Source organism: Periplaneta americana, chromosome 1, assembly GCF_040183065.1.
Source record: "Periplaneta americana isolate PAMFEO1 chromosome 1, P.americana_PAMFEO1_priV1, whole genome shotgun sequence".
NCBI lineage: Eukaryota > Metazoa > Arthropoda > Insecta > Blattodea > Blattidae > Periplaneta > Periplaneta americana.
Window position 1 is genome coordinate 210,518,685 of NC_091117.1, and position 26,992 is coordinate 210,545,676.

The following is a 26,992-nucleotide window of genomic DNA, read 5'->3' on the forward strand; positions in this document are numbered from 1 at the left end:
GTGCATGGTGGAAGGAGGAACTGTAATGCGCATGCTTGAATTTTTTCACCGCATTCGCTTGTGCCAGTCACTGGCTGGTGGTCGCCAAGTAAGGTGCTGTTCTAGGTGTTTGTCGGATTTAGTTTTCTCGCAAGATGACTGAACGAATTGAGCAAAGATACTGCATCAAATTTTGTCAAAAGCTTGGTGATTCTCAAAGTCAAACAATTCGTAAGATTCAGCAGGTGTTTGGGGAAGATGCGATGGGTGTAACACAAATTAAGGAGTGGTTCAACCGATTCAAAGATGGCCGCACATCAGTGGAGAGTGAGCAGCGTTGTGGCAGGCCCCAAACTGCTCGGAGTGCAGCTGTTGTTGAGAGGGTGCGAAATTTGGTGATGGCAGATCGTCGTTTGACCGTGCGGGAGATTGCCGAAGAGGTTGGAGTGAGTAAAGATTCTGCACATGCAATTTTGCGTGATGATTTGAACATGAACCGAGTGGCTGCGAAATTCTTGCCCAAGTTGTTGTCCCCAGAACAAAAGGACCTCCGTCGTGACGTTGCACAGGACCTTCTGGACACCGCCAACACTGATCCTGGGTTTCTGAACACCGTGATAACTGGAGATGAGTCATGGGTGTACAGGTACGACCCAGGAACAAAAAGACAGTCGTCGCAATGGAAGCAGCCCGAGTCTCCAAGGCCGAAGAAAGCACGGCAGGTGCGAAGCAAAATCAAGGTGATGCTGACTGTTTTCTTTGATGTCCGTGGAATTGTGCATCACGAATACGCACCGGAAGGACAAATGGTGACAAAGGAGTACTATCACGATGTTCTCCGGCGACTCTGTGATGCATTTCAGCGCAAAAGACCAGACATGTGGACGGCGAACAACTGGCACTTGCATCACGACAACGCCCCCGCACATTCATCCCAATTGATACACACTTTCTTGGCCAAACATGGAATTACAACCGTTCACCAACCTCCCTACTCTCCAGACCTGGCTCCTTGCGACTTCTGGTTGTTTCCAAAATTGAAGACACCACTGAAAGGATCCCATTTTGAGAGTAGAGAAGAGATAATGCGGAATGCGACGACGGAGCTGAACACCATTCCAAAAGAAGACTTCCAGAGGTGTTTCCGGCAGTGGAAGGATCGGTGGGCTAAGTGTGTGCAAGCACAAGGGGCCTACTTTGAAGGGGATTAGGGTCCCAACCCCGTCAGGTATTTGAAATATTTTTTCTGGCTAAAGGTCGGATACTTTTTAGACAGACCTCGTATATATGTAATGGATAACGTAAATTGTGATTTTGAATAATTTTAAAAAGGTAACCCTTTCCTTCCATAGCAAAGAAAACATTGTGATTTAACAGAGTACTTACGTTAGAAGATGGTTTGTGTAACTTCAGTGCATTTATAAACGGTCTAATAGCAACACAAATAAGCCAGCTTTTCATGAACCCATTCATCGAAATTGATACTATTCATCTGACTGTAATAAAACAGTGCCTTTTGCTGTCAAGTCGCTCGTTGCAATGCAGGGAGCTCGGTTATCGCTGGCAATAGCAACCATTGATAACCGAGCTCGGGCACTGTGGGCGACTCAACAGCGAGAGGCACGTTTGAAAACCACTTTTCAGGAAACTATAAAATCATTAAAATTCTGAGTATCAATATCAAATTATGTACTTATTTTCATGACCTTCTGCATTTTCTACTCAATAATTAATGAATGAATGCATTCATAAAGAAATAAACAAGGCTGCCGAGGCAGGAACTAAAATAGGATAATTTTTAAGATGCCAGAAACATGTAGAAAACGTAAATCATACCTCTGCTACATACATTCAATAGTTTTCATTACAAAATTAAGTTGGTAAGAACAATGCACCAATTTATTTTCAGTGAACATTGTATGTTAGTCACCCAGTCTACTATCATCATACTGTTTCTGATATGTATTAGGAATAAGTTCAATAGTTTTATAACAAATAAGAAAGAACTAAGTCTTCACGTTATTTTCCATCAGGTGTTTATGTACGGGATTATGCCAGAAATGGCTGTAACCTAATAACGGAACTTGCTGAGAGGAATGAAATGCTCAAGAATGGAACTATTAGAACATGCAACAGTTTCTGGAGACCTCAGGTATATATACAAAATAACTCAAACCAAGAAATGGATTCGGAACACCTCAAAATCTGTGCTTCAGTGGCTGGCCATGATAATATCTTTGAAAAATATTGGAGTGCAAGAGGTCAAATGACTTTATTGTGAAACGCCTGGCATTAGAAAACAACAACAACATATATACAAAATATTAGCATGTTACATATTAGAGATAACTTGCTTAAAGTTTATACAGTAAATCTCTCAAGACAATTTATTATTTTGTGACACAGACACGCATGCACGCACGCGCGCGCACACACACACACACAGAGGGTGAATGTAAGTAATGTCATTAATTTCAAGGGGTTATTCCTTGAGTTAGTGTTTAAAACACACAGTCTTCTATGAACTTGTAAAAGTATCATCAGACACACAAATTAAATTTCAATTATTCTCATATAAAGTCTAAAGGGATACAAAGTACTGAGATAAACTCATACCGATTACTTGATACACCTGGGGGGACTTGATATGTTTCGCAAGTTCATGTTTTGGAACCGAAACATCAACCTACAAAATGTATAAAGTCCCCCCAGCGTGTCTATCTCCCCGTTTTATATACTGGGAGACTTCATACGTTTTGTAGGTTGTTGTTTCGTTTCGAAATATCAACCTACAAAACTTATCAAGTCACCCTGTTTTACGGTATAGAAGATTTAATTAAGGTTAAATAAATCATATTACAATTTGAAATAAGTGTACTTTTTGTTAAAACATGTCTCTTCATATTTCAGGAATTCATTCAAGCTAAACTTACAAATAAGAGTGATGTTGATATAGATCGCATATTAATGGGCATGGCTTTTCAATTGAGTGAACTTGAAGACCACAATATTGTTGAAGATTTACGAGGTACGTAATAAAATATGAACTCTTGCATTTTTATATCTGAGATTACCCAGAGTAATTCACTGTGTGATACTTTTCCACACTGCTCTTAGTTTTTGTGAAGATTATGGAAGTCAGGGGCGATTTCTCAGTGCATGCTATGCTTGCTGTGCAAGCCCAATATTTTCGTAGAATGTGTATTTCTCAAAATGGCGTTACATACATTAAATACTGAAACAATTGTCTTTAGAGACAATTAATATTAGGTATCCTCCACAAAACTGGCTTCATTTATACACCGACGGATCCTTGATCTCCAGAGAACAAGGCGCCGGTGCAGGTGTTACGTGCTGTCTCTTCTCACTTTATAGATCTCTTGGGTATGGAACAACAAGTTTTGATGGTGAAATCATTGCAATAAGTGAAAGTCTCAGGAATTCTCTATGCCACATCAATAAATTTAGGAATGCAGTTATATTGTCAGACTCCAAAGCAGCTATTCTATCAATAGTCTCTAAACACACACCTTCATCTCAAACAGCAGAAATAATTAAAATGCTCTCTCCACTAATAACACTCAATAAAAGAATCGTATTCCAATGGATACCATCCCATTGTGGAATCCTGGGAAACGAGAATCCAGATGCTTTAGCAAAGAAGGGCAGCACTGCTACTTACAGACCTGTTACTAAATCTACATATTACTCTGTGAAAAGATTTATTAAATCTACATACTTAGACTACAACAAACAAAATTTGATAACACAATCCCAAGGGAAGAAATAGAACTCTCTGCATCAAAATCCACAGTTAATTCCCGATTTACCACGAAAATCGTCTGTAGCTGCATTTAGATTGGCAACAGGCCATGATTATTTGGCCAAACACCTATATAGAATTGGAATATATCAGTCCCCTAACTGCCCATTGTGCAACTCAAACCAAGAAATGGATTCGGAACACCTCAAAATCTGTGCTTCAGTGGCTGGTCATGATAATATCTTTGAAAAATATTGGAGTGCAAGAGGTCAAATGACTTTATTGTCAAATGCCTGGCATTAGAAAACAACAACAACATTAAAATTTATTTTGATTTTTGGAATAGTGTATAGGCGTAATACCATCCACAGGTTGCACACTGCAAGTGTCGCAACGCTTGCTCATTTCTCAGAGCTACAGAAGACATAGAAATAGCAGAATATGATGCGCGCGCAAGTGCCTTCCTCCTTAGTCCGTCCTAGGCGCACATGCTTCTGTTATGTGTTGTTTGAAGCTCTGGTCTGAGAGCTACACCAACGACTATTTAACGTTACACAGACCAGTATTGACAGCGGGAATGTGCTGTGATTTGCGAGTGCAATGTAATTGTATGAGCAGAATGCATGTATTATTAATTCTTAAACATTAATTTGAAGTATTGCAATGAGTTCGGAATTGTGTGTTATTGAAACCTTATTATTAAAACCATTTTCCCGAAGGACTATTCAAGAGAAGACAGACATAGAGAATATGTGCGCTCGTTCAGTGCAGTTCAATACAACAATGTGCATTGGTTGGCAGGGTCGAAAAAACTAAATAAAGTGTTTTGTTGGCCATGTTTGTTATATTACATCGAAGTTCTACATCTCATAAGCGAATATGATCCATGACTCATAATGATTTCATAATTATAAAATAAATTATTTATGTGGGTCTGATTATTTTTATTAATTATGAATTATTATATCCTCCCATCTTCCCCTATGAATAAAAGAGCAAGCCTAACTTTCGTGACTAGCATTCGCCCCTGATGGATGTTATGGTTTACAAACTAAGAAGAAGAGACTTTATAAGTCGTACAAGATGATAAATTGAATATAATTAAGATATAACCGTACAAATATTTTTCGTGCTGCTACTTTCTTGCAAACTGAACATATTAAGATTTATTTATTCTAATGACGCTAACATTAGGTATTATTGTATTTGTCTTGCAACCTAGGCCCGTCTTAAGTTAAGCAGTGAAGATTTCTTGGCTATGTATCATTAGGTGCTCCCTTGTTCTACTTCTAAAAGTTTGTTATTCTATTTTAATTTGTGCCTGTGTGTGTCACAAATTCAGTATCTTCTCCATACTTCATTTAAGCATAGGTAAGGAACCATCAATGGTTTTACGAATACCTTTGGCATGAGAATTTGTGTGTGCGCATATGAAAAGGGCCACTTGGCAGCTTCTAGTTTTTTTTTTTATTTTTTATTTATTAAGTATGCCCCAACGAGTACAACTCATATGTAGGGGCTATACAAAAAATACATACCAGTACATAAGTTGTACAATGTAATTTAAAAAGTCATGAAACTACAGTCTGTGGAAAACATACAATATCTCAAGAATTAAAGAAAGATACCAAATAAGAACAAACAATAAGGTAACATAAAGTTTTGGACAGAAAGAAGAAAAAGTTTGAAATCATGAAATAAAATAAATCAACTGAGAATTAAAATAAATAATCTTCCCAAAAAACGTCTTTTTAAATAATTCTTAAAACACCGACAATTTGGTAAAATTCTGTATTCTAAAGGAAGTTGGTTAAAAGTTGTTATTAAAAAATGCTAAATTCCTTTTGTTCCATAAGTTACAGAGCCATACTGAGAAAAAAATTTTTTTTTTTCTTTTTGTCTTGTTAAATAAGTACATATACAACTTTTAACACTATATCACACGGAATATATATTATAACTGACTATTAACTATAAATGATTGGAATGACCTACCTGCAGCGATCTTTGAGGGCTGTCCTTCCTTAAGGAGATTCAAGAATAACTTAAAAAGTTGTGTATAAAGTGTAAATTAAAATTAAGGTGACATTTAACAATTAATTTTTTAAGGTGACATGTATTTATTCAGCCTGACGAGTTACTCCCTTGAGTTTGAATTGTAAATTATTTAAAAATAGCGTGTAAGAGGGTCTCAGACTAGAAATGTTTAGTTTTTAATTGTAAATTATTTAAAAATAGCGTGTAAGAGGGTCTTAGACTAGAAATGTTTAGTTTTTAATTGTAAATTATTTAAAAATAGCCTGTAAGAGGGTCTTAGACTAGAAATGTTTAGTTTAAATGTAGTTCTGTTTATAAGTATGCATAAGGATGTAATTATTTGCCTTATTTGAGCTGTTGTATCAGTGAAGCGAGGTGAGTCAGTGAAGTTATGGTTTTACAGTGCAGTGAATAGTTCCGATCAGTGATAATTTATAGTGTCAATGAAATGTGTTCTATAGTGTCAGTGAAATGTGTCCTGAAGTGTCAGTGAAATGCGGCATAGTGCCACTACAGCGAGTGAGATGAAAGTAAAGTGAAAGATTATTATCAGTACCAATGTGAAACTTATGTAGGGCCTATAAATATGTAGGTTGTATTGTAAAATTAGGTTCACTTATTAATTAGGTTATTTTATGTATTATTATTAATTGTAATTATTGTGTTAAATTGTCCAATATTCTATTGAGGAGATTAACTCCGTACGTAGATGAAATTATTGGGGATCATCAGTGCGGTTTTCGGCGTAATAGATCGACTATTGATCAGATTTTTTGTATTCGGCAGATAATGGAGAAAAAATGGGAGTATAAGGGTACAGTACATCAGTTATTCATAGATTTCAAAAAGGCTTATGACTCGGTTAAGAGGGAAGTATTATATGATATTCTTATTGAATTTGGTATTCCCAAGAAACTAGTTCGATTAATTAAAATGTGTCTCAGTGAAACATACAGCAGAGTCCGTATAGGTCAGTTTCTATCTGATCCTTTTCCAATTCACTGCGGACTAAAGCAAGGAGATGCACTATCACCTTTACTTTTTAACTTCGCTTTAGAATATGCCATTAGGAAAGTTCAGGATAACAGGCAGGGTTTGGAATTGAACGGGCTACATCAGCTTCTTGTCTATGCGGATGACGTGAATATGTTAGGAGAAAATCCACAAACGGTTAGGGAAAACACGGAAATTTTACTTGAAGCAAGTAAAGCGATCGGTTTGGAAGTAAATCCCGAAAAGACAAAGTATATGATTATGTCTCGTGACGGGAATATTGTACAAAATGGAAATATAAATATTGGAGATTTATCCTTCGAAGAGGTGGAAAAATTCAAATATCTTGGAGCAACAGTAACAAATATAAATGACACTCGGGAGGAAATTAAACGCAGAATAAATATGGGAAATGCGTGTTATTATTCGGTTGAGAAGCTCTTATCATCCAGTCTGCTGTCCAAAAATCTGAAAGTTAGAATTTATAAAACAGTTATATTACCGGTTCTTCTATATGGCTGTGAAACTTGGACTCTCACTCTGAGAGAGGAACATAGGTTAAGGGTGTTTGAGAATAAGGTGCTTAGGAAAATATTTGGGGCTAAGCGGGATGAAGTTACAGGAGAATGGAGAAAGTTACACAACACAGAACTGCACGCATTGTATTCTTCACCTGACATAATTAGGAACTTGAAATCCAGACGTTTGAGATGGGCAGGGCATGTAGCACGTATGGGCGAATCCAGAAATGCATATAGAGTGTTAGTTGGGAGACCGGAGGGAAAAAGACCTTTAGGGAGGCCGAGACGTAGATGGGAGGATACTATTAAAATGGATTTGAGGGAGGTGGGGTATGATGATAGAGACTGGCTTAATCTTGCACAGGATAGGGACCGATGGCGGGCTTATGTGAGGGCGGCAATGAACCTTCGGGTTCCTTAAAAGCCATTTGTAAGTAAGTATTGTGTTAAATTGTATTGTGTATTGTTTATATTGTGTATACCACTGCCACCAGGTGCTTGCCCACTTGCAGTGTAAATAACTACATACATACATACATATGTCTTTCTCGTGTTAAATTTTATCGTATCTGGTTAACATGTTTCAGCCTGTTATGGACCATCTTCAGAACTGGTTGGTGCTGGTCTTGGCGCCTTTTGTTTGTGTTTCCTGGGGAGTGTGTTTGTGTAGTGTAATGTGGAGTCAAAGAGTGTGTGTATTCTGAAATTGAGTTGTGTGTTGAGAATTTCATTTGGATGAGTTTTTGTGTGTCTATATATTTCGTATTGTTCTAGTATGTTTAGTTTCTGCCTTTTTGGTTGAATATGTAGAATTTCCATGTCTGTGTTTATGTCTCTGTAGGTGTGGTTAGCATTTGTGATGTGTTCTGCATTCGTTTTCAAGCTCAGACATAGCTTCGGCATTGGTCTCATATTTGTTATTACTTTCACTTGTCACCCACTGTATCTTTAAGCAAGTAGAGAATGACAACGAGATGGCCTGGTACGGAAGACTTTAAGGAACTCTTCAACTTCGAAGTATGACTTAGAACTTCATTAATTGCTTATCTTTTTCTTTGGCCAGTTTATGACGTTGCATCCTACCTAATTTTCTTACTTAAACTCATTTTACTTCACAATAAATATGCATATATCCCACAGCATTCATAGGGTACAAATATGGGCATAATTTCAGCAAAATTCTTGGGAGAGTGAAGTTTCAGTGGTTATGCACAAAATTATATTTACCTGATAATTATTAAATATGTACATAACTCAAGATTTTCTCGGGCTTCCAGTCAGGTCATAAGTTGGTGATCCACCGACATTTCGAGGATGTTCATCTTCAGGGTTAAATGATAACTAAGGGTACCCAGCTCCTTAATTTATAGTGTCAGAGGGAGTAGTCAGCCAAGGAGCTGTGCACTGATTGGCTCTTATTAGTGTGGACCGCGGTGTGAACGCATGATGTTTGTTGAACCATAAAATATGATAATGATAATGACCAGAATGACAGATAAAATATGCAATACACATACTCTCTGCCAAGACAGATGTAGAGCACTAAACAATCATGTTGAATATTTAGCCTGCTTTCTTAGTTTATTGGTCTGTTTTCTCAGTGTTTGAGTTCCACAAGAGGTTGAAGATGTTGAATGCTCTACTTCTGTCTTGGAAGAAAGTAGTTTTCACCCATTTGCATTCGCTTGTACTGTTTTATGTTTTCTGCTTCATGTCTTGTAATATATATAATACTAAAACACCATTCTCAACTCGATACTAAATAAAATACTGACCATGTTTTCTTTGAAAGGACGAGTATTTGGGCCATTAGAGTTTTCTCGACGTGACTTAATGGCAATCAATATCCAGAGAGGTCGTGATCATGGTCTTCCAGATTACAACTCTGCTCGTCAGGCATTTGGACTTACAAAAATAAAAAGTGTGGATGATTTTAGGTTTATTCTCGACGAGGTAAGAAAACATCTAGTACCTACATAAATTTGATTTTACTCAACTTATTCAACACTAACGAATACACAAATTAAAAGAATTGTCATCCTTTTGAAAGAAAGAAACTAAACTGTTCTTTAAAGGCAGATATGATACGATATGAAGAGCTTGCAGGAAAAACGATGAATGTCACATTTCTATTAAGGATTACATAATGATCTAATTGAGTCTATAACTGCAAGATGTAGTGTTTTTTCTATAGAAAATAAAGGAAAGGATTACTGTATTCGTGGTGATAATTCTCCTTTTACCATTTTTCGTAAGAACAACATTACATTTCGCAGTGATCCATTGAATTGAAGTCACGTCACTGTTATTCACGCCGTGACTCCGCCTCTTTGCTTACGTCCTAGTAAGAGTAGGTTCTATAAAGAGTAGGTACATATAATCGTTCGCCATTTTAGTTCTTTCATTGCCAGTTGCGGTTAGCAGACGACGCTATTTTCCGCACCGTTAAACATTATCACGTCGTAGCACCTATGATAATCGCATTGTAAATTTTAGGTTTCATAGATAAATATCTAAGGAAAGCATAGAAACAATTCGAAATCAAAATGTTTTTTGGGAAGGGAGAAAAAATGACTAACTTCGAAGTGTCATGTTCAAAATAGACATTGACACCTTCAAAAGGTTTTCTATTTTTAACTCCAGATGGGAGTCAAAGTGAGAGAAAGGTTTAGAAAGAATTACTTTTAAAAATGATTCCTATTCGAAATCTGTTCCGTACTAGTTTCCCAGTTACTGGGAGTAACATATGCGCGGACCTCAGTTTGCAGAGTAACAACTTAGGTCTGTTAGAACTGTGGATTCTCATAGAAAGGCTGGCCCTTCGGCGGGGCAAGTGGGGCGGTCACCCCAGGCCCTGCGCTTTGTGGGATTCGCTGCCGGAAAAAAATTCAATCTGTTGATTACGTTCTTGTTATAATGTTTCATGTGAGAAACTTAAAAATAAATATCTAAGTGAATGTTGAGATAGCTTTTGTATACCTAACGAAATCAATTGTTGACTATAATGTTTAATGTATGTGGATTAAATGTTGCACTTTTGTTGAAGGTTTAATTATCGGAGTATCCAGCTGCATGGCTCTAAGTCGATTGTTACCCTTGATTCTATTATTATTATTATTATTTTAAACAAGTACACCTAAAAGACCGCGGAATTAAAATTTGTACTGTTGTAAATTCTCATCTGCTTGCTGCAAACGGCAAGGAAAGAACGCAAATGGCGGACGATTATACCCAGTATCTATAGAGCCTTAGGAAGTCCATAACGAATTCAACAGCAAATGACAAGACGCACACGTTTAAATGTAGCCGACTTGCAATGTGATTGGCTGCCAGAAATAAGAGCAACGGGACTATAGATAATGACATCAACCTTAAGAAAACTGTGACATTCATCGTTTTTCCCGCAAACTCTTCATATGATATTTATTTGTCAGCCAACTTTACAATTCACAGTTATGGTGGACCTTCACATTTCTGCTTTTCGATCCAGCACCCTTTTAATACATACCACCCTTTTCTATTAATATATTCATTTGCCAAGTATTTCTTGATTACTTCCTATTCTTCTGTTTTAATTGAATTGCTGTCTATCTTTCCCTATCTATCCTCTTCTATTCTCTGTCATACCTAGACTGTCTACCTTCCATTTCTCGCTTTCCTATTAAATATTGCATATTCCTTTTCCTTAATTATTTATTTATTTTATTCTCTATTCTCAAATCTACCTACTCTTAATCATTCTTTTCCAGCTGTTTTCTCCTAAATTATTTGTCAACATTTCCCTTTTCTTTATTTTACAACACATCACTTATTATTTTCCTACTATTCTATCCTCTATTTATTTACGTATTTATCTTTTTCTCTTCACTCCTAAATTTCCTCTTTTATTACCTCTTTCCTTATAGTTATTTCTATAATACTCTTACCGTTATAGTACCCCTGTTAGTACTTCTAACTCACAACACTGAAAAACATGAAATATCTAATTCACTTAATTACACTTCCAATTTCTCTCTTTTCCACTTCACATTTGTTCAGATGTTCTTTCACTTCAATTTTCTTTTATTCATTGTTTGTTTGACTATCTTACTACATTCTTACACTATCTTCTTACACTTAACACTTTCTTCTCTATTCCTATTCTATCACTTTTGCACCCCTAACTTTCTTGCACTCACTTTTTAGCTCTCTTCTTCCCCACTGTTCTGTCCTCCATTTCGTCATTTAATAACCTCTCAAAAGCCCTATCTATTCTGTCCTCACAAGCACTAATATCTGGTAGTCGCTTCGTTCCTTCGCTCTCGTTAACACAAGAGAAAAGTAATTGTGGATAGTTCAAATCTGTACTTATTCCAGTTTAGACAAATCATACTTAACCCCCTTTACATGAGCACCCGCGAATTATTCATGTGCCTAATAATTTATCAATTTACTTTTTCAGACTAAGGAAAACTTTAAGAAGTTGCATAAAAATAGACTGGATAATGTTGATACTTGGGTCGGTGGAATATTAGAGACAAATAAAGGTCCTGGAGAACTTTTCACTGCTATAATCAAAGATCAATTTACCAGGATACGAGATGGAGATCGCTTCTGGTTTGAAAACAAGAACAACGGGTATGTTAACACATTAATGTGGCAACTCAAAACATTATTATATCAGATTATTTTTTTTTTTAATCTTTATTACTCGTATTTTAATCTGACAAATAATTTATCAGCATATCAATAACAACCTCATAAAATTACTTACAAAAAACACTCCCAAAAATGATATACACTTATGAAAAAAAAAAAAAAAAAAAGTAAATAAATAAAAAATTATTTGATTAACAATATATAATTGTGACGGTGTCGTGTATAGTTCCTGGAGTAGCTCAGTCGGAAGATCGTTCGCGCGCTAAGCGAAGGGTCCCGGGATTGATACCCGGCCCCGGAACAATTTTTCCTTGAAATTATTCAAACCTGCTTTACAGGTAGCTACTACCTGAAAGCCAGATTTGTATAATATTTTCACCGTTACAATTACACATATATAAAAACTAAATATAAACATTTACATAGAGATAATAAATTTTACAGGAGAAAAAGTTAGTCCAAAGGGCTAGACTCTGGAAGAGTACCCAAAACGCTCAGATTATTAGTTTTATTTTCAAATTTACAGTATTGTGAAATTAAACGAGCACATACATTCTCATTACAGCAGAACTTAATTACAAGTAATGGTTGTTCAGATTAATAAAATGTCAGATTATTGAAATTTCTTATAGCTTAGTCAATTTTAATTTTACACTGTTTTTATACAGCAGCAGCAAACGCTTATTTTCAGATCAAACAGCTGCAGATGAATAAGAATAAGCTTTCTGAACAACAACAATTCAAAGAATTAGTCAATCCTTTGAGCTTTCCTCCATAGCAGATTTATTATTTATTTTGAAGAAACAAGTTTCATATTTAAATACTTATATTTCTCGTCAAGAACAGTGTACTAATAGTGTTGGTATGTAATTGTAAAGTAACAGACTAATTGCTAGTTAAATTTCACACGAAAAACCTATATGCTTACGATTATATACCACAAAAAAGAGTAATGACTAGAGATTTCGTCAAGACTTTAAATAAAGGGATTACTCCTGTATATCCGAATATGCAGATTCTGAAAATAAATGAGAAGCCGTGACCAATATTTTTTCTTTGAATAGTTTGTGACATGACAGTACAAAATCAGAGTTATCTCTCATTAAAAATTTTATTCAGATAAAAGAAAAGAAAAACAATACATAGGCCACCTGGAAACAGTAATTCTCAATTTGTATGGAATAATGTGGGCTATCACAGGATCGAAATTTACTTCTTGTTCTCAAATTATTCCACTTAACCTATTATGTCTGTTCATGAATATATTAATAATTTAATTAATATATTAGCAGTGATAATAGTAATAATAATAACAATAATTATAATGATAATAATATCCCCTGATAGAGGTTCTGGCTATTATACGCAGTACATCTCACTTGATGATATGTGTCAGAAGAAGAACAATTGTTTGTATGCATCTGAAGTCTGACTAGTGTAATGTGTAGCTAATGGGCGATGTATGTAATGGAGGGGGAAAGGAACTAGCCACCCTACCCCATTATCTTCTGGCCTAGTTGCTTCATAAGTGATGCCTCCTTGGTATCACTTGTCAAAGTGTATCAAGTTTTAAAATTTGTTTGCAGAACGAGAAGTTACATTTGTTAGGATCAAATTTCTGCACATTTGAAGGACAAAACTAAAATTCTTTCAATCATTTTCATCATAATACAATGCTCTCTTAAATTGACTGAGCACGTTTCTGTACATTTCCAGGTCATTTGGTTTCTTTTGTACAGACTGTAAAATTTTTCCTTTGTCAGAAGAGAGCCAATTGTTGATCCATAGGTTTGTAAAATGAAACTTTACTGAAGCATAAGCAATGTATAGAGATATCGCTTGAAGAGGTCTTGGTTGCAAATATGTTGCCTGTTTTGCAATATCGACTTTCTCGTTTCCAGGTATACCACAATGACTAGAAAAATATAGTGGGACTGCGTTGGTGAAAAACAACAACTGAATAGACTACAGTGGACTATAGTGGACTTTATGTTGTCAACAAACAGCTGAATACATTAAGAAGATTGATTAAATTGACTGAGCATATCGGGAATTAATTCACAGTTTTCCCAAAATAGCTATGAAATGTTTCATTTAAAATAAATTTTTTCTCGAAAAGGAAGCAAAAACGAGCAAAATTTTAATAAACCTTTTTGTTTGAAATACCTCAAAGAATACCCTGTTTGAAATTAATGACATTACTTACGATTTACCCTGTATATCTCACAAGAGGAAATTTTCTCCCCATCTTATCATGCTGTGCCTTGCCTCTAGTGATGTGCAGCTTATGAATTCACAGATCAATAACAATTAAAGTTTAGAACCCTTTTAAAAATGAAAGGCCTGTGCCCTCTGGATGGGACACAGAACTAATAGTAGGCCTATTAAGCACTACAAGATCATATCAGGTGCGAGGTTTTGGGGTATTTTCACTGTTTCCTACATGTAAAGACATACAATGTCTGGGAACTGCATGTCGGCTCCATCATCAGAGAAGGCAAGGAAAGGGAAAGGGGAAACCTGTTGGGTCCATTACCAAGAGCTATGTTGGACGTTTTGCATGTAGAATACGGTGAAAATACCCAAAAACCTCGCACCACGTTGATCACCATGAAAGCTTAAAGTCAAACGAGATCATATTACTGTATTTCACCCTAAGGAATAACGAGAAGTTATGAAGCAAAATTCGACCGGAATTGATTATATTCTTGCATATATTATTAATTAGTATTTAATTACTTGATGTTCTGACAAAAATTTACTTTACAGATTGTTTGACGAAGATGAAATAAGGCGCTTGAAACTACTAACTGTATATGATATAATACTATCAGTGACAAACATGAATTATGATGATATTCAGCAGAACCCATTTGCAGCGCCAACAGATGAGGAATGTAAGTACTATCAATCTTTCACTCACTGTACCTATGCCAGATATTTGAGGACAAGATTACTGTATTCTCCGAATCTAGTATGGTCTCGAATGTATAGTATATAGTACGACCTAAACTTTAAAAATGTTACAGAATGAAAAAAACCTACAAATTTAAAGCTATTTTCAAGTTTTCAGCTCTTGGTTGTAATATTCAACTCACTCACGCTATTGCAGTTTTTTGACCTTTTACAACAAAACAGTCTGATTTTATATCATGTCTTCGGAAAAATGCACATCAGAAATACGATAATTTACCGAAAGCTGCCTATCTTTTCGTGGAATCGTTCAGGTCCATTTCCCAAACTAATCTTTTACTTTGGAAGGTGAAAATAAAGTCTTGTGTCATTACTTCTGTTCTATCCCGATATACAACTCAGAACAAAACAGTACGGCATTTGTAATTATTTTTGTAAACAACCACACAATATTCTTTCATAATTGGTTAGTTGATGACACAACAAATTAAAGACATCTACACAACCCTCAACAACAAAGCATACTAACAGCCCTAGCAATTTTCGCCATTAAATGCGTGAAAAAAAATATATATATTTTTCGAAGTGTCTGACCTCAAACGATGAATCTTAGCGATCAGAGTGCCACTAGTTCTCAGGTCCGCCACTGACAAAGAAAACACATGGAAGCGCATACACAATTACTTCTATTTGTCATACTTAAACTGTACATTTTATGAAGTTAAATTTCTTACTCTTCTTTTCTTTATATTAATGACAAACACAACCATCACGACTGCTACTACTGCAGTATTTTAAAATTTCCTCCTCTGTTTCACTTGCTTCAAAACCCACTATAATGGTAACTTTCGTAATAAATTGATTTTACTTTTTTACAGATGAAAAACTACACAGTTCTTGCAAAAGGGGAAACTTCCTACAAAGCAGTATATGCCAGCTAAAGAACAATAAAACATTCAATTGTCACCACCTCCCACAAATAAATAATACAAATGTGGAACCATGCACTGAACCTGAAACATATGATTATTTCTCCAACAGTGAAGTTTCATTCATATTTACATTTATTGGGATTGGACTATGCATTCTCGGTAAGAAAGTAGTAACTAGAAATTCGAATAATAACTGCGCAATAAAAAAGTACATGACAATTTTTAAATATTGCTTTCAGTGGTGTAACTTAATAGTTACCAAGATAGCCAGTAATTCCAAAGTTGGTGGATTCAGCCGTACAAGAAATATGAACAATTAATTTTTATGAAATGATCAAAACTCTTATTATTATAACATCGAAAATTCCAATCTTCCGTAACAAAATTAATAACTTAGTTACTAACTGACTTGAATGAAATATTTGTGATATGAATGATATTATGATACATGTAAATCTCAAGAAACATATTTAAATATACACCATTTCGTTTTTTAACGAAGCTGTATCAACTACTAGGCTATTTAGCATCATTGGTATTGGCGATAGTGAGTGAGGCCGAGGATTACCAGACATTCATCATATGCTTGGGGAAAACCTTGGAAAAACCCAACTATGTAATCAGCCCAAGCTAGAACCGAACCCACCCCTGAGTGCAGCTCCAGATTAGTAGGCAAGCACCTCTTATGACTGAGCTACACTTTTGGCTAATATATAATATTAAACACAGTGAAATATAAAGAAATAATAATGTTTAAAAATCGTGACCGAATATCTCTCTAATTCTGCCCTTGATGCGAAACATACCTTCTCCTTAGAGAAAATTATTGTTCTTCATTTACTGCAACTTGCCCGAAATAACTCTTTTGAGAGGCCTGTTTGTGAGGTTTCGTTTATTAAAAGAGCAGATTGTGAAGTCAGCTATTTTTGGAAAACTGAGATTGTCTATAAACTAACTTCAGTGGTCATTATTGCCGTTTTGATGATCTACATATTCCTGTTGGCACATCGATAATGTGTTAAATTGGAAAAATCATATTAAAGAAATTACCCCCAAACTAAATTCAGCTTGTTTTGCTATTAGATCTATGCAAAAGATAGTAAATATCAATACCTTAAAAACAATATACTTTGCATACTTCCACTCGGTAATGAGTTTTGGAATAATATTCTGGGGAAATTCCACAGATAGTAACAATATATTTCTATTACAAAAAAGAGTAATTAGAATAATAGTAGGTGCCAAATCTAGGGAATCGTGTAGGACTATTTTAAAAAAACTACAAATAATGCCCATGGCTTGTCAGTATATCTTTTCATTAATAATCTTCCTCGTATGTAATCGTGAAAACTTTGTAACTAATTCAACAGTTCATAGCATAAATACACGTCAAAAAAATGACTTTTATACTCCATCGGCAAGTCTATCGTGCTATCAAAAAGGAGTGCGTTATATGGCAGTAAAAATTTTTAATAGCCTCCCTATCGATATAAAAAATGAAACTCAAAACATAAAATTATTTAGGGCCAAATTAAAGAAGTACCTAATTTCTCACGCCTTCTATTCTGTAGGTGAATTCATGACATTCAATAACACTTCATGAAATTGATACTAAAACTATGTGTTGTACTAGTAGACTATATTGTAAATCTCGTCTGTATATATTTCATCTAGACTGTGACTATAAATTAAGATTTTATAATAGTATTAAGTTTTTTGACTTGTTCCATATTCTAGCTGTAAGCATGTATGAATACCATGGAATGTTAATAAATACAATACAATACAATCAATCACTGAAGATTACTACTCAAAATTCGCCAAAACTGGCCACATCTATTAGAGTCTGGTGTGCTGTTTGTTCACGATAATGCAAATCTGTATATTGCTGAATCAATTATGGCTGTATTGACCAATTACCAGTGGGAGTGTCTCGTGTAATAACATTTGAGGATTTTGATTCCTTTATGGAGCTGTTGAAAAGTGATTCAAAAAGCAGATTGCAACTTATCACATATGGGCTTATAAGCTCTTGGTCCAAGATGAAAAATAAGGCCATTAAGAGATAACGGAAGTATGTAGAAAAGTTTTGCTTACACACTGTTCAAATAATAATGATGTAGAATAAAAAACAGAGTCGCCAGTATGAAAGGATAATTCCAAGCCTTTGGTGTGAGACGAACTCGATAGCTCAGTGGTAGAGCGCCTGACCGGAGTACAGGAAGTCGCAGGTTCCAATCCCGCTCGAGGTTGTGAAATTTTTCTTTCATACCATGGCATGATTGTGACTATAATAGTATTTAAATTCATTAATATGTCACATCAACGGACGAACAGTATATACGTCACCAAACATTGTAAGATGAAGATTACATTTGTAAAAATTATAAAAGTTTTGGAATGACCTTCGTATAATAAAATAAGAATCTACTTAAGTATTTTCATGTTATTTGTAATATTATTATCGTTCATTTAATGCCTTGCTTTTCTACTCATTTTATAGTCCGACCATCGGATCTGTGCCCCCGTAAGATATGCGAACTGAACCTTAATTCCTTTTCAGTCTCGGCAATTCATTTCTCCCCCTGTATTTCTATTTCTCTCTTTTCTATCCCTCTCTCTTTCTCTCCCCCACTACTCACAATTTTTAGCCTTCTTGCGGGACAGTTTATTTGCACTTGCAGTCCAGTGTTGTCAACTCAACATGAATACTGTAGCACGGAGTGGTGAAAGAAATATTATTAAGCAAGTAATAGCATTTTGCATAAGTCAATCAGCGTCATTAGACCTACTTAAATTAAATTATGACTAAGTAATAATTAACCTTACAGTATTATAAGCAATATTCAAGAGATATGACAATGTTTGACGGAAGTTTGGCAACATCCCTATTCGGCAAGGTTCGTGGCCTGCTGTTTGACGTAGTGGGAGAGAAACGGGTGGAATGGGGTGAGTAGAGGCGTTAACTTTTCCAAGAACGACGACAGCGCTGAAGGGGCATAGATTCGATGGTCCAACAATATATAATCACATATAAAACACTGTCCAGTTTTAAGGCAACAAAATCAAATAAAAAGGAATGAATATGGTACTGTTTATATTATGAATTCCAGGAAGAGTAATAATTTAATGCCTTATAACATTAATTTATAAGTTGTTTTCTTCTTTTTTTTTCAGGATTTGTAGGTATATTATTTCTACTAGCCAGATACAAGAAAAAGAAACATCTTGAAAAAATGTTAAGGATTGCTGGTAAAGTACGAGAATCTTTTCGTAAAGGAAAGAAACATCTTACTCCATATTCAGGTAAATTAATATTTATGTACATACACAACTTAAGACACTAAGCATTTAAGGACAAAAAATCGAGGTTCTACTGTATTATAAAATAAACAATTATAGGAAATAGTTCTTGAGTACTTAATTAAATAAATGGAAATAACATCATTCCATGCACACTTAAAAAATGTACCATATTTTTCACATATCCCAAATCTAGAAATAACGGAACACATTGAGAAAAGCATATTTTATTTACAATTCTTCATAAACCTATTTTCAAATATTTTATAATATTTCCTTTACAGTATCTGAATGGGTGGATAGAAAGTCTGCACTTCGACCAGTAGTTGTAGTAATGGACCCAGAAACCAAACAAGTGCAAGTACGAAACCAACTTGGTCATCTGTTACGAGCCATGGATCTCACACACAGCCAGATTGTGGAAATGTACATTATAAGTGATGGGGAACATCTCATGCTTCGTGTCAGCAATGATTATGATTTGGTAAAGCTATTACTGTAAATTACATACATTCTCAAGCATTATAAGCTAGTATTAATCTTATATCTGATAATAGCGTCAATATGATTTTTGTTAACAATAATGACATACGTACAACCACCTTCAAAGTAACCTCCTCTCTGCTACCATGCACTTGTGCCAGTGACAGTACAATTGCTGGAAAAAGTCCTGGAAAACTTTAGCCTATTTGGAATCTACCAAAGACTTGCTTCTCTGCTATGATAACTTCCTATGCAAAAATTCCAAAATATTTGTAAATGAAAATATCCACTGTGAACAAAGATTCTTATGTGATTAATAAAATACCCGGTTAAATCCACACTTATGAAATTAGTACACGAAATTCTGTTAGGTCTACATGATGGTGAATATCAGTTTAATATGTGATCAGTTGATTTAGAATATTTGAGCTGGTGTTCCACAAATAGGCTGTGACTTCTGGAAGGTATTGATATATTATCAGATAACAGTATACTATTTTACAGCATTATATTGTATTTATTAACATTCCATGGTATTCATACATGCTTACAGCTAGAATATGGAACAAGTCAAAAAACTTAATACTATTATAAAATCTTAATTTATAGTCACAGTCTAGATGAAATATATACAGACGAGATTTACAATATAGTCTATTAGTACCACACAAAGTTTTAGTATCAATTTCATGAAGTGTTATTGAATGTCATGAATTCACCTACAGAATAGAAGGTGTGAGAAATTAGGTACTTCTTTAATTTGGCCCTAAATAATTTTATGTTTTGAGTTTCATTTTTTATATCGATAGGGAGGCTATTAAAAATTTTTACTGCCATATAACGCACTCTTTTTGATAGCACGATAGACTAGCCGATGGAGTATGAAAGTCATTTTTTTGACGTGTATTTATGCTATGAACTGTTGAATTAGTTATTAATGAAAAAATATACTGACAAGCCATGGGCATTATTTGTAGTTTTTTTTAAAATAGTCCTACACGATTCCCTAGATTTGGCACCTACTATTATTCTAATTACTCTTTTTTGTAATAGAAATATATTGTTACTATCTGTAGAATTTCCCCAGAATATTATTCCAAAACTCATTACTGAGTGGAAGTATGCAAAGTATATTGTTTTTAAGGTATTGATATTTACTATCTTTTGCATAGATCTAATAGCAAAACAAGCTGAATTTAGTTTGGGGGTAATTTCTTTAATATGATTTTTCCAATTTAACACATTATCGATTTTTAAGCCAAGAAATTTGGTTGTTGTTGTTTCTAATAGGGATCTATTATTAATTATTGCGCTAGAAATTTGCGATGTTGAATTTGGACAGGATTTAAATTGAATTATGTTAGTTTTGTTACAATTTAAAACTAATTTATTGACTGAGAAACAGTCACATATTTTGAAGAGAATTTCCTCTGTTGAAGATTGGAATGTGTTGGAGTTATTGGCTGTAATTACTATACTTGTGTCATCTGCAAATAATATGGGATGACCTACATCTTTTATTAGGGGGGCAAGATCATTTATAAACACTAGAAAAAGTAGGGGACCTAATATTGATCCTTGAGGAATTCCATTATTAATAGTTCCCCATGTCGATGCAGATTTCATAGTTATATTAATTTCAACTTTCTGTTTCCTATCTATGAGATATGAGTGAAACCACTGGTGTGCAACACCTTTAATTCCATAATAATCTCTAATTTATCTAGCAGCATTTTATGATTTATACAGTCAAATGCTTTGGATAAATCACAGAAAATCCCTCCAACTTGTAACTGTGGCGCAGTTGAAAAACTATACATCACTCTGTAGGGGAGCAGAACATTCTATGTTTTTGAGCACCCAATCTCCACTGCTCTCTATCTCCTCATGAATCTTTTGTTGCAGTTCTTGCTTTGTTCTCATTTTGATGTCTACTTTCCAAATTTGAAACTAAAGCTATGCAGCTGTGTCTTCTATGCGAGTAGATATTAAATACAGTTACACGTTTTTACCAGGTTCTGAAGTTCGAAAGTGAATTCCTGCGTGAGAATTTCCTGCAGGGTTTTGAAGAATTTATAAACAAAGTGGGCGTCACAAGACAACGCATAAACATGGCTCTACACCCGGCACTAAGACAGGCTGTCACAAGGAAAGACAGACAGAAAAGGCTTGAAATGTTCTTCAGAGTTGTCTTCTCTCAGGTAAGCTAATATTATTAAACATTAATTAAGATATAACAATACACTACAAAGAAAGTCCATACTTACTTACTGGCTTTTAAGGAACCCAGAGGTTCATTGCCGCCCTCACATAAGCCTGCCATCGGTCCCTATCCTGAGCAAGATTAATCCATTCTCTATCATCATATCCCACCTCCATCAAATCCATTTTAATATTATCTTCCCATCTATGTCTCGGTCTCCCTAAAGATCTTTTTCCCTTCAGCCTCCCAACTAATACTCTATACTCTATACGCATTTCTGGATTTGCCCATACGTGGTACATGCCCTGCCCATCTCAAACGTCTGGATTTAATGTTCCTAATTATGTCAGGTGAAGAATAAAATGCGTGCAGTTCTGCGTTGTGTAACTTTCTCCATTCTCCTGTAACGTCATCCCTCTTAGCCCTAAATATTTTCCTAAACACCTTATTCTCAAACACCCTTAACCTATGTTCCTCTCTCAAAGTGAGAGTCCAAGTTTCACAACCATAAAGAACAACCGGTAATATAACTGTTTTATAAATTCTAACTTTCAGATTTTTTGACAGCAGACTGGATGATAAAAGCTTCTCAACTGAATAATAAGAGGCATTTCCCATATTTATTCTGTGTTTAATTTCCTCCCGAGTATCATTTATATTTGTTACTGTTGCTCCAAGATATTTGAACTTCTCCACCTCCTCAAAAGACAAATTTCCAATTTTTATATTTCCATTTTGTACTATGTTCTCGACACGAGACATAATCATATACTTTGTCTTTTCGGGATTTACTTCCAAACCTACCTCTTTACTTGCTTCCAGTAAAATTCCCGTGTTTTCCCTAATCGTACAAAGAAAGTCCATATATTTCTAAAACAATTAATAATATGAATCTTCATAAGACCTTGATTCTGAATCCAGTTTTACATATACCGTCAAATGGGCAAACTTGGAACTGTGTTTTAACTTGGAACATTATCATAGGGTATTTTCGTTTTGTCACAGTGGTAACATAATCTTCACTTGTTACTTTGTTGTGCAGCACATTGGTTCTATTACAGTTTGGTGTTACTGTGACAAAACGAAAATACCCTATGATAATGTTCCAAGTTTGCCCATTTGACGGTAACAAATAAAAATGATAGCAGCAGAAATGGGATTTGTGAGAAGAGGTTATAAACTTTTGACAAGAAAAATAATGAAAACATCACAAGGTGTCAATATACTTAGTTTAATAAAAAAAATAAAATCAATACAGATATAAACTCGTTAGAGCAGCGTTTCTCAAACTATGGTATGCGGACCACCTGTGGTCCTCGAGGTCTGCCCTTGTTGTCCTTCAAAAAAGACAGAAGAAAAAATAAAATTCAAACGAATTGCGTATTACATTATAGCTAAAAATATCAGAGAATGGAAATTACATGTGGCAATCGCTTTCACTTTTTCTCCCAGTACTGACATTTTATGAAATTTGTTACCCTACCCTTCTATCGACTTCCCACTATACTCTCAGCAACAAAAGAGGGATTTAAAGCACTATGAACGTGGTATTTCTCACCATCTTTTCCCTGCACTTCTGGTGCTGCACCTGTAACCCAGCCAGGGACCACCCGAATTCATTACAGAGGACTAAAGTACCGAACCTTTTCATGTATTTATGACTTTAAATCTTTCTTATGTGGTACACGCTAGTAGCTGCCCATGTCTCTGTTAAATAGTGCCAATTATAAATACTGAAAAATTTCGATCCGGATCTTTGAAAAGAAAGGAACATGATGATACGTTTCATTTAGGCATTGCTAATAGTTCAGAAGCTGTGTGTGACTATATTAATATCAGAGATTCTAGTGTCATTAAAGAAATATCTAGTTATTCAAATATAGGCCTAGAACGACTGTGTAAGAATCGACAGGCTCATTCATCTCATTAATGTGAGTACCAACATTTATTTATTTATTTATTTATTTTTTTTTTAGTTAATAAGTTAAAGATTATCCAAACTCTAATAGCCTTGAATTATTAAAAAAAAAACCGAAATGAATTTTCTTCTATTAACATTAACTTAATTAGCTAATACTAATATAACATTAATTGAATTAAATTAATTTAAATTAATTAATTCTAATTTAAAAATAAGTATACTGGTATTAAAATATGCTACAAAAATTATAAATTTACTTTCGGAGGCAACAAGAGTAAGGTGGTCTGCGGAACTGTTCTGACTTAAAAAAGTGGTCCCCACTTCAAAAACGTTTGAGAAACGCTGCGTTAGAGCAATACAATAAAATAGAAGAGGTAAATGTTAAAAAAAGAAGTATGTCAAGCAACAAGTGTTTGATTGAACAAATGACATCTCATTACACCGTAATGTGTCTTGTACTCATGTACTCTAATAAAATGACAGTGATTATGATGAACAGTGACGAATGAGAATAATTCTAACCTCTTGAATTGCACAAGCTATTCAGAATTCGTGAAATGATAATGTGGCGATAAATGACATTGTAGAGTGAGAATGGTAGGGAAAACATGCCCTTCAGCTACTTTTTCCACCAACAAATCTCACAGAGTACTGTAGAGATCATGTCAAAAGTCCTTTTTTAATGACACTTGTACACTGTAATTTTTTATTACTAATATATTATTTTTTTAGGCATTCAAGATTTCACATTCAGAAGATGAGATACTGAAATTGGATTCCCAAGCTGCTCGTGAAATAATCTACACTGAGCTAACTATGAGTGAATTCGCTGAAGCACTTAGCATGCCTGCAGAATCTGAGTTTGTTCGTAAGGTATACAATACAATATTATAAGAAAATGGTTCTCATGAAATAGTACAACACTTTTTAAGATGATATCATCTGAACATATGATCATTAATTATGATATTTCTGGACTTACAAGTGTTTCTACTTACGACATTGACCTATCAGTACCTTTCAGACCACAGTTATATCCTTTCTATTCAATAAAAGAACAGACTGATAAGTCAGACCATAAACTTTCTTCTTCTTGGTGACTTAATAAGTTGTTGTTATTGTTTTCTAATGTCAGGCGTTTGGCAATAAAGTCATCTGACCTCTTGCACTCCAATATTTTTCAAAGATATTATCATGGTCAGCCACTGAAGCACAGATTTTGAGGTGTTCCGAATCAATTTCTTGGTTTGAGTTGCACAATGGGCAGTTAGGAGACTGATATATTCCAATTCTATGCAGGTGTTTGGCCAAACAATCATGGCCTGTTGCCAATCTAAATGCAGCTACAGATGGTGACTTAATATGTCGCTACAGTACTTAGCTGTATATGTCACTTCGACCATAGTGATTACATAGGCAACCCAAAGATAAGTAAAAGCTTCCATAAGGTTTGTTCCAACAACAGTCAGGAACCGTCCGTAACCATCGTGAGCATGTGCAGTACAGAAAAAGTGTTCCAACACAATCCGAACCAGTCCTGAACCAGAAACATGTACTGCAGTCGGGTGTTCCAACAAGCTTTTGACACTGATTCGGAATGGTCAGAAATAGTCCGCGGATTGAGGCATGTACGGAAGAGTACGTGAGACGTGCATGCGCATAAGCTCACCAACGTCTCCCGGATACTGAAGAAAAACATGATCGACTGTTCACATCAATGAGGTTAAGATGAAAAGTGACAGTACAGAGAAATAATAAAACTAGAGATTTAATTTAAATTTTCGCCAAAAAGACAGGGAATGGAAATTATTTCGGTATTGAAATAGTTAATTACAATTTCAACATGCAGATTTGATTAAAAGTATAATAAATAACGTATATACATTAATAATTAAAAAAAAATAACTATTTTTAGATGAGAATTAGCGGAATTCTTGCCTTCCATATTTTTTGTCATCTTTTTATAGAAAATGATCGAAATTCTATTTTCTGCAATTAGAATTAGCTGCGAAACGAGCATCCCGTTCTTAGCAAAGATGATCACAGTTATAGCATCTCTGGATTTAATAAATAATGATCCGCGAAAGTGTTCCAACAGCGTCCAGTCCAGTTTCAATCCCATAGCAGATGCTCAACTAGCGCATGCGCATAAGATGGTACAGGAACCGTACATGAACTGGATCCATGAACCGCTTGTTGGAACGAACCTCATAAAATAGCAGCTTTCAAAGTATTTATTGTTAACATAGGTATTTCTGGACATATAGGCAGAATATATGAATATTCTTCTCTCCCTCCATAATGAGTATCAATAACTTGCGAATGTGTTTCAAGGCGATAGTCTACTGCCAGTAATCAGCCTACTGCATTCATAGCAAGATCTCCTTCAATTACCAAGCTGAAGTGAAAAATTAGGCAAAGTTCTAGAGGAGAAGGTAAAAACCAAGGCGTAATCCAGCCTTATGGCAGATGTAGTTAGTTGTGTTTGCTGAACTTGTGCATTGATAGTGATAGATTTCTCCTACATTACGTTCTTTATTAGGTTACCCTTGCCCTCCTGCTTACAGCTTTTCTGCTGGCAAAATTACTATTCGAAGTCCTTCAATGACAAAGTTACACTAGAAAAAGACATGTGACATACAGACTTGCAGCTCTCACAGTCAGTTAAGGAACACCTCCAGAAACCCATGTGAGTCCTCCATTTTTGGCATTTCCGTGTTTTATCTTGATTTATTGTATTACAACTGCTTTTTTATTATGTATGTCATTTAAATTTCAGATGTTTACATTAGTTGACAAAGACAAAAATAGATTCATATCCTTCAGAGAGTTTGTGGATATGCTCATTATATTTGCAAAAGGTAAGCTATATACGTACAAAGTAGATTTTTTTTTAATGTAGTGATTTAAGTTTCAAGTACAACTTTGTCTTCATCTTTTTCTTAAGAGTAGTGTGTCCTACTAGTGAACATGATAAGGCAGCGAGAAAATGGATATAACAGTGATAAAGAAAACTGTTAATAGAGAAACTGGCTTAGGATCTAGCTTCAAGACTGAATTTCTTTATTACAGAAAAATAAATTTCACTTTTTTTAATATTACTTTCCAGGTACTGCTGATGACAAAGCTAAATTGATGTTTGATATGTATGATATAAATGCTACTGGCCAATTGACTTTAGAAGATTTCAAGAACATGATCACGTAAGATAGTTATCATATTTATTCATGTTAACTCTATTAATATACATTATATGTATGGTAATAAATACATGGTGGGGCAGAGCAACTTATTTAGAAATACAAT

The 26,992-nt window shown here is 34.9% G+C and overlaps 1 protein-coding gene across 1 annotated transcript in view; it reads left to right on the plus strand.

Moving 5' to 3' along the window:
- The window catches only part of LOC138707455 (dual oxidase-like), a 78,660-nt gene that overhangs the window by 25,570 nt on the left and 26,098 nt on the right, over window positions 1-26,992 (plus strand). Inside the window, exons 9-20 of the mRNA XM_069836932.1 lie at window positions 2,013-2,131; window positions 2,890-3,007; window positions 9,086-9,246; window positions 11,735-11,910; window positions 14,701-14,828; window positions 15,723-15,935; window positions 18,954-19,082; window positions 19,364-19,563; window positions 21,578-21,763; window positions 24,419-24,559; window positions 26,466-26,547; window positions 26,796-26,889. Coding sequence (XP_069693033.1) covers window positions 2,013-2,131; window positions 2,890-3,007; window positions 9,086-9,246; window positions 11,735-11,910; window positions 14,701-14,828; window positions 15,723-15,935; window positions 18,954-19,082; window positions 19,364-19,563; window positions 21,578-21,763; window positions 24,419-24,559; window positions 26,466-26,547; window positions 26,796-26,889 — 1,747 coding nt within the window. The remainder of the gene's footprint in view (window positions 1-2,012; window positions 2,132-2,889; window positions 3,008-9,085; window positions 9,247-11,734; window positions 11,911-14,700; window positions 14,829-15,722; window positions 15,936-18,953; window positions 19,083-19,363; window positions 19,564-21,577; window positions 21,764-24,418; window positions 24,560-26,465; window positions 26,548-26,795; window positions 26,890-26,992) is intronic.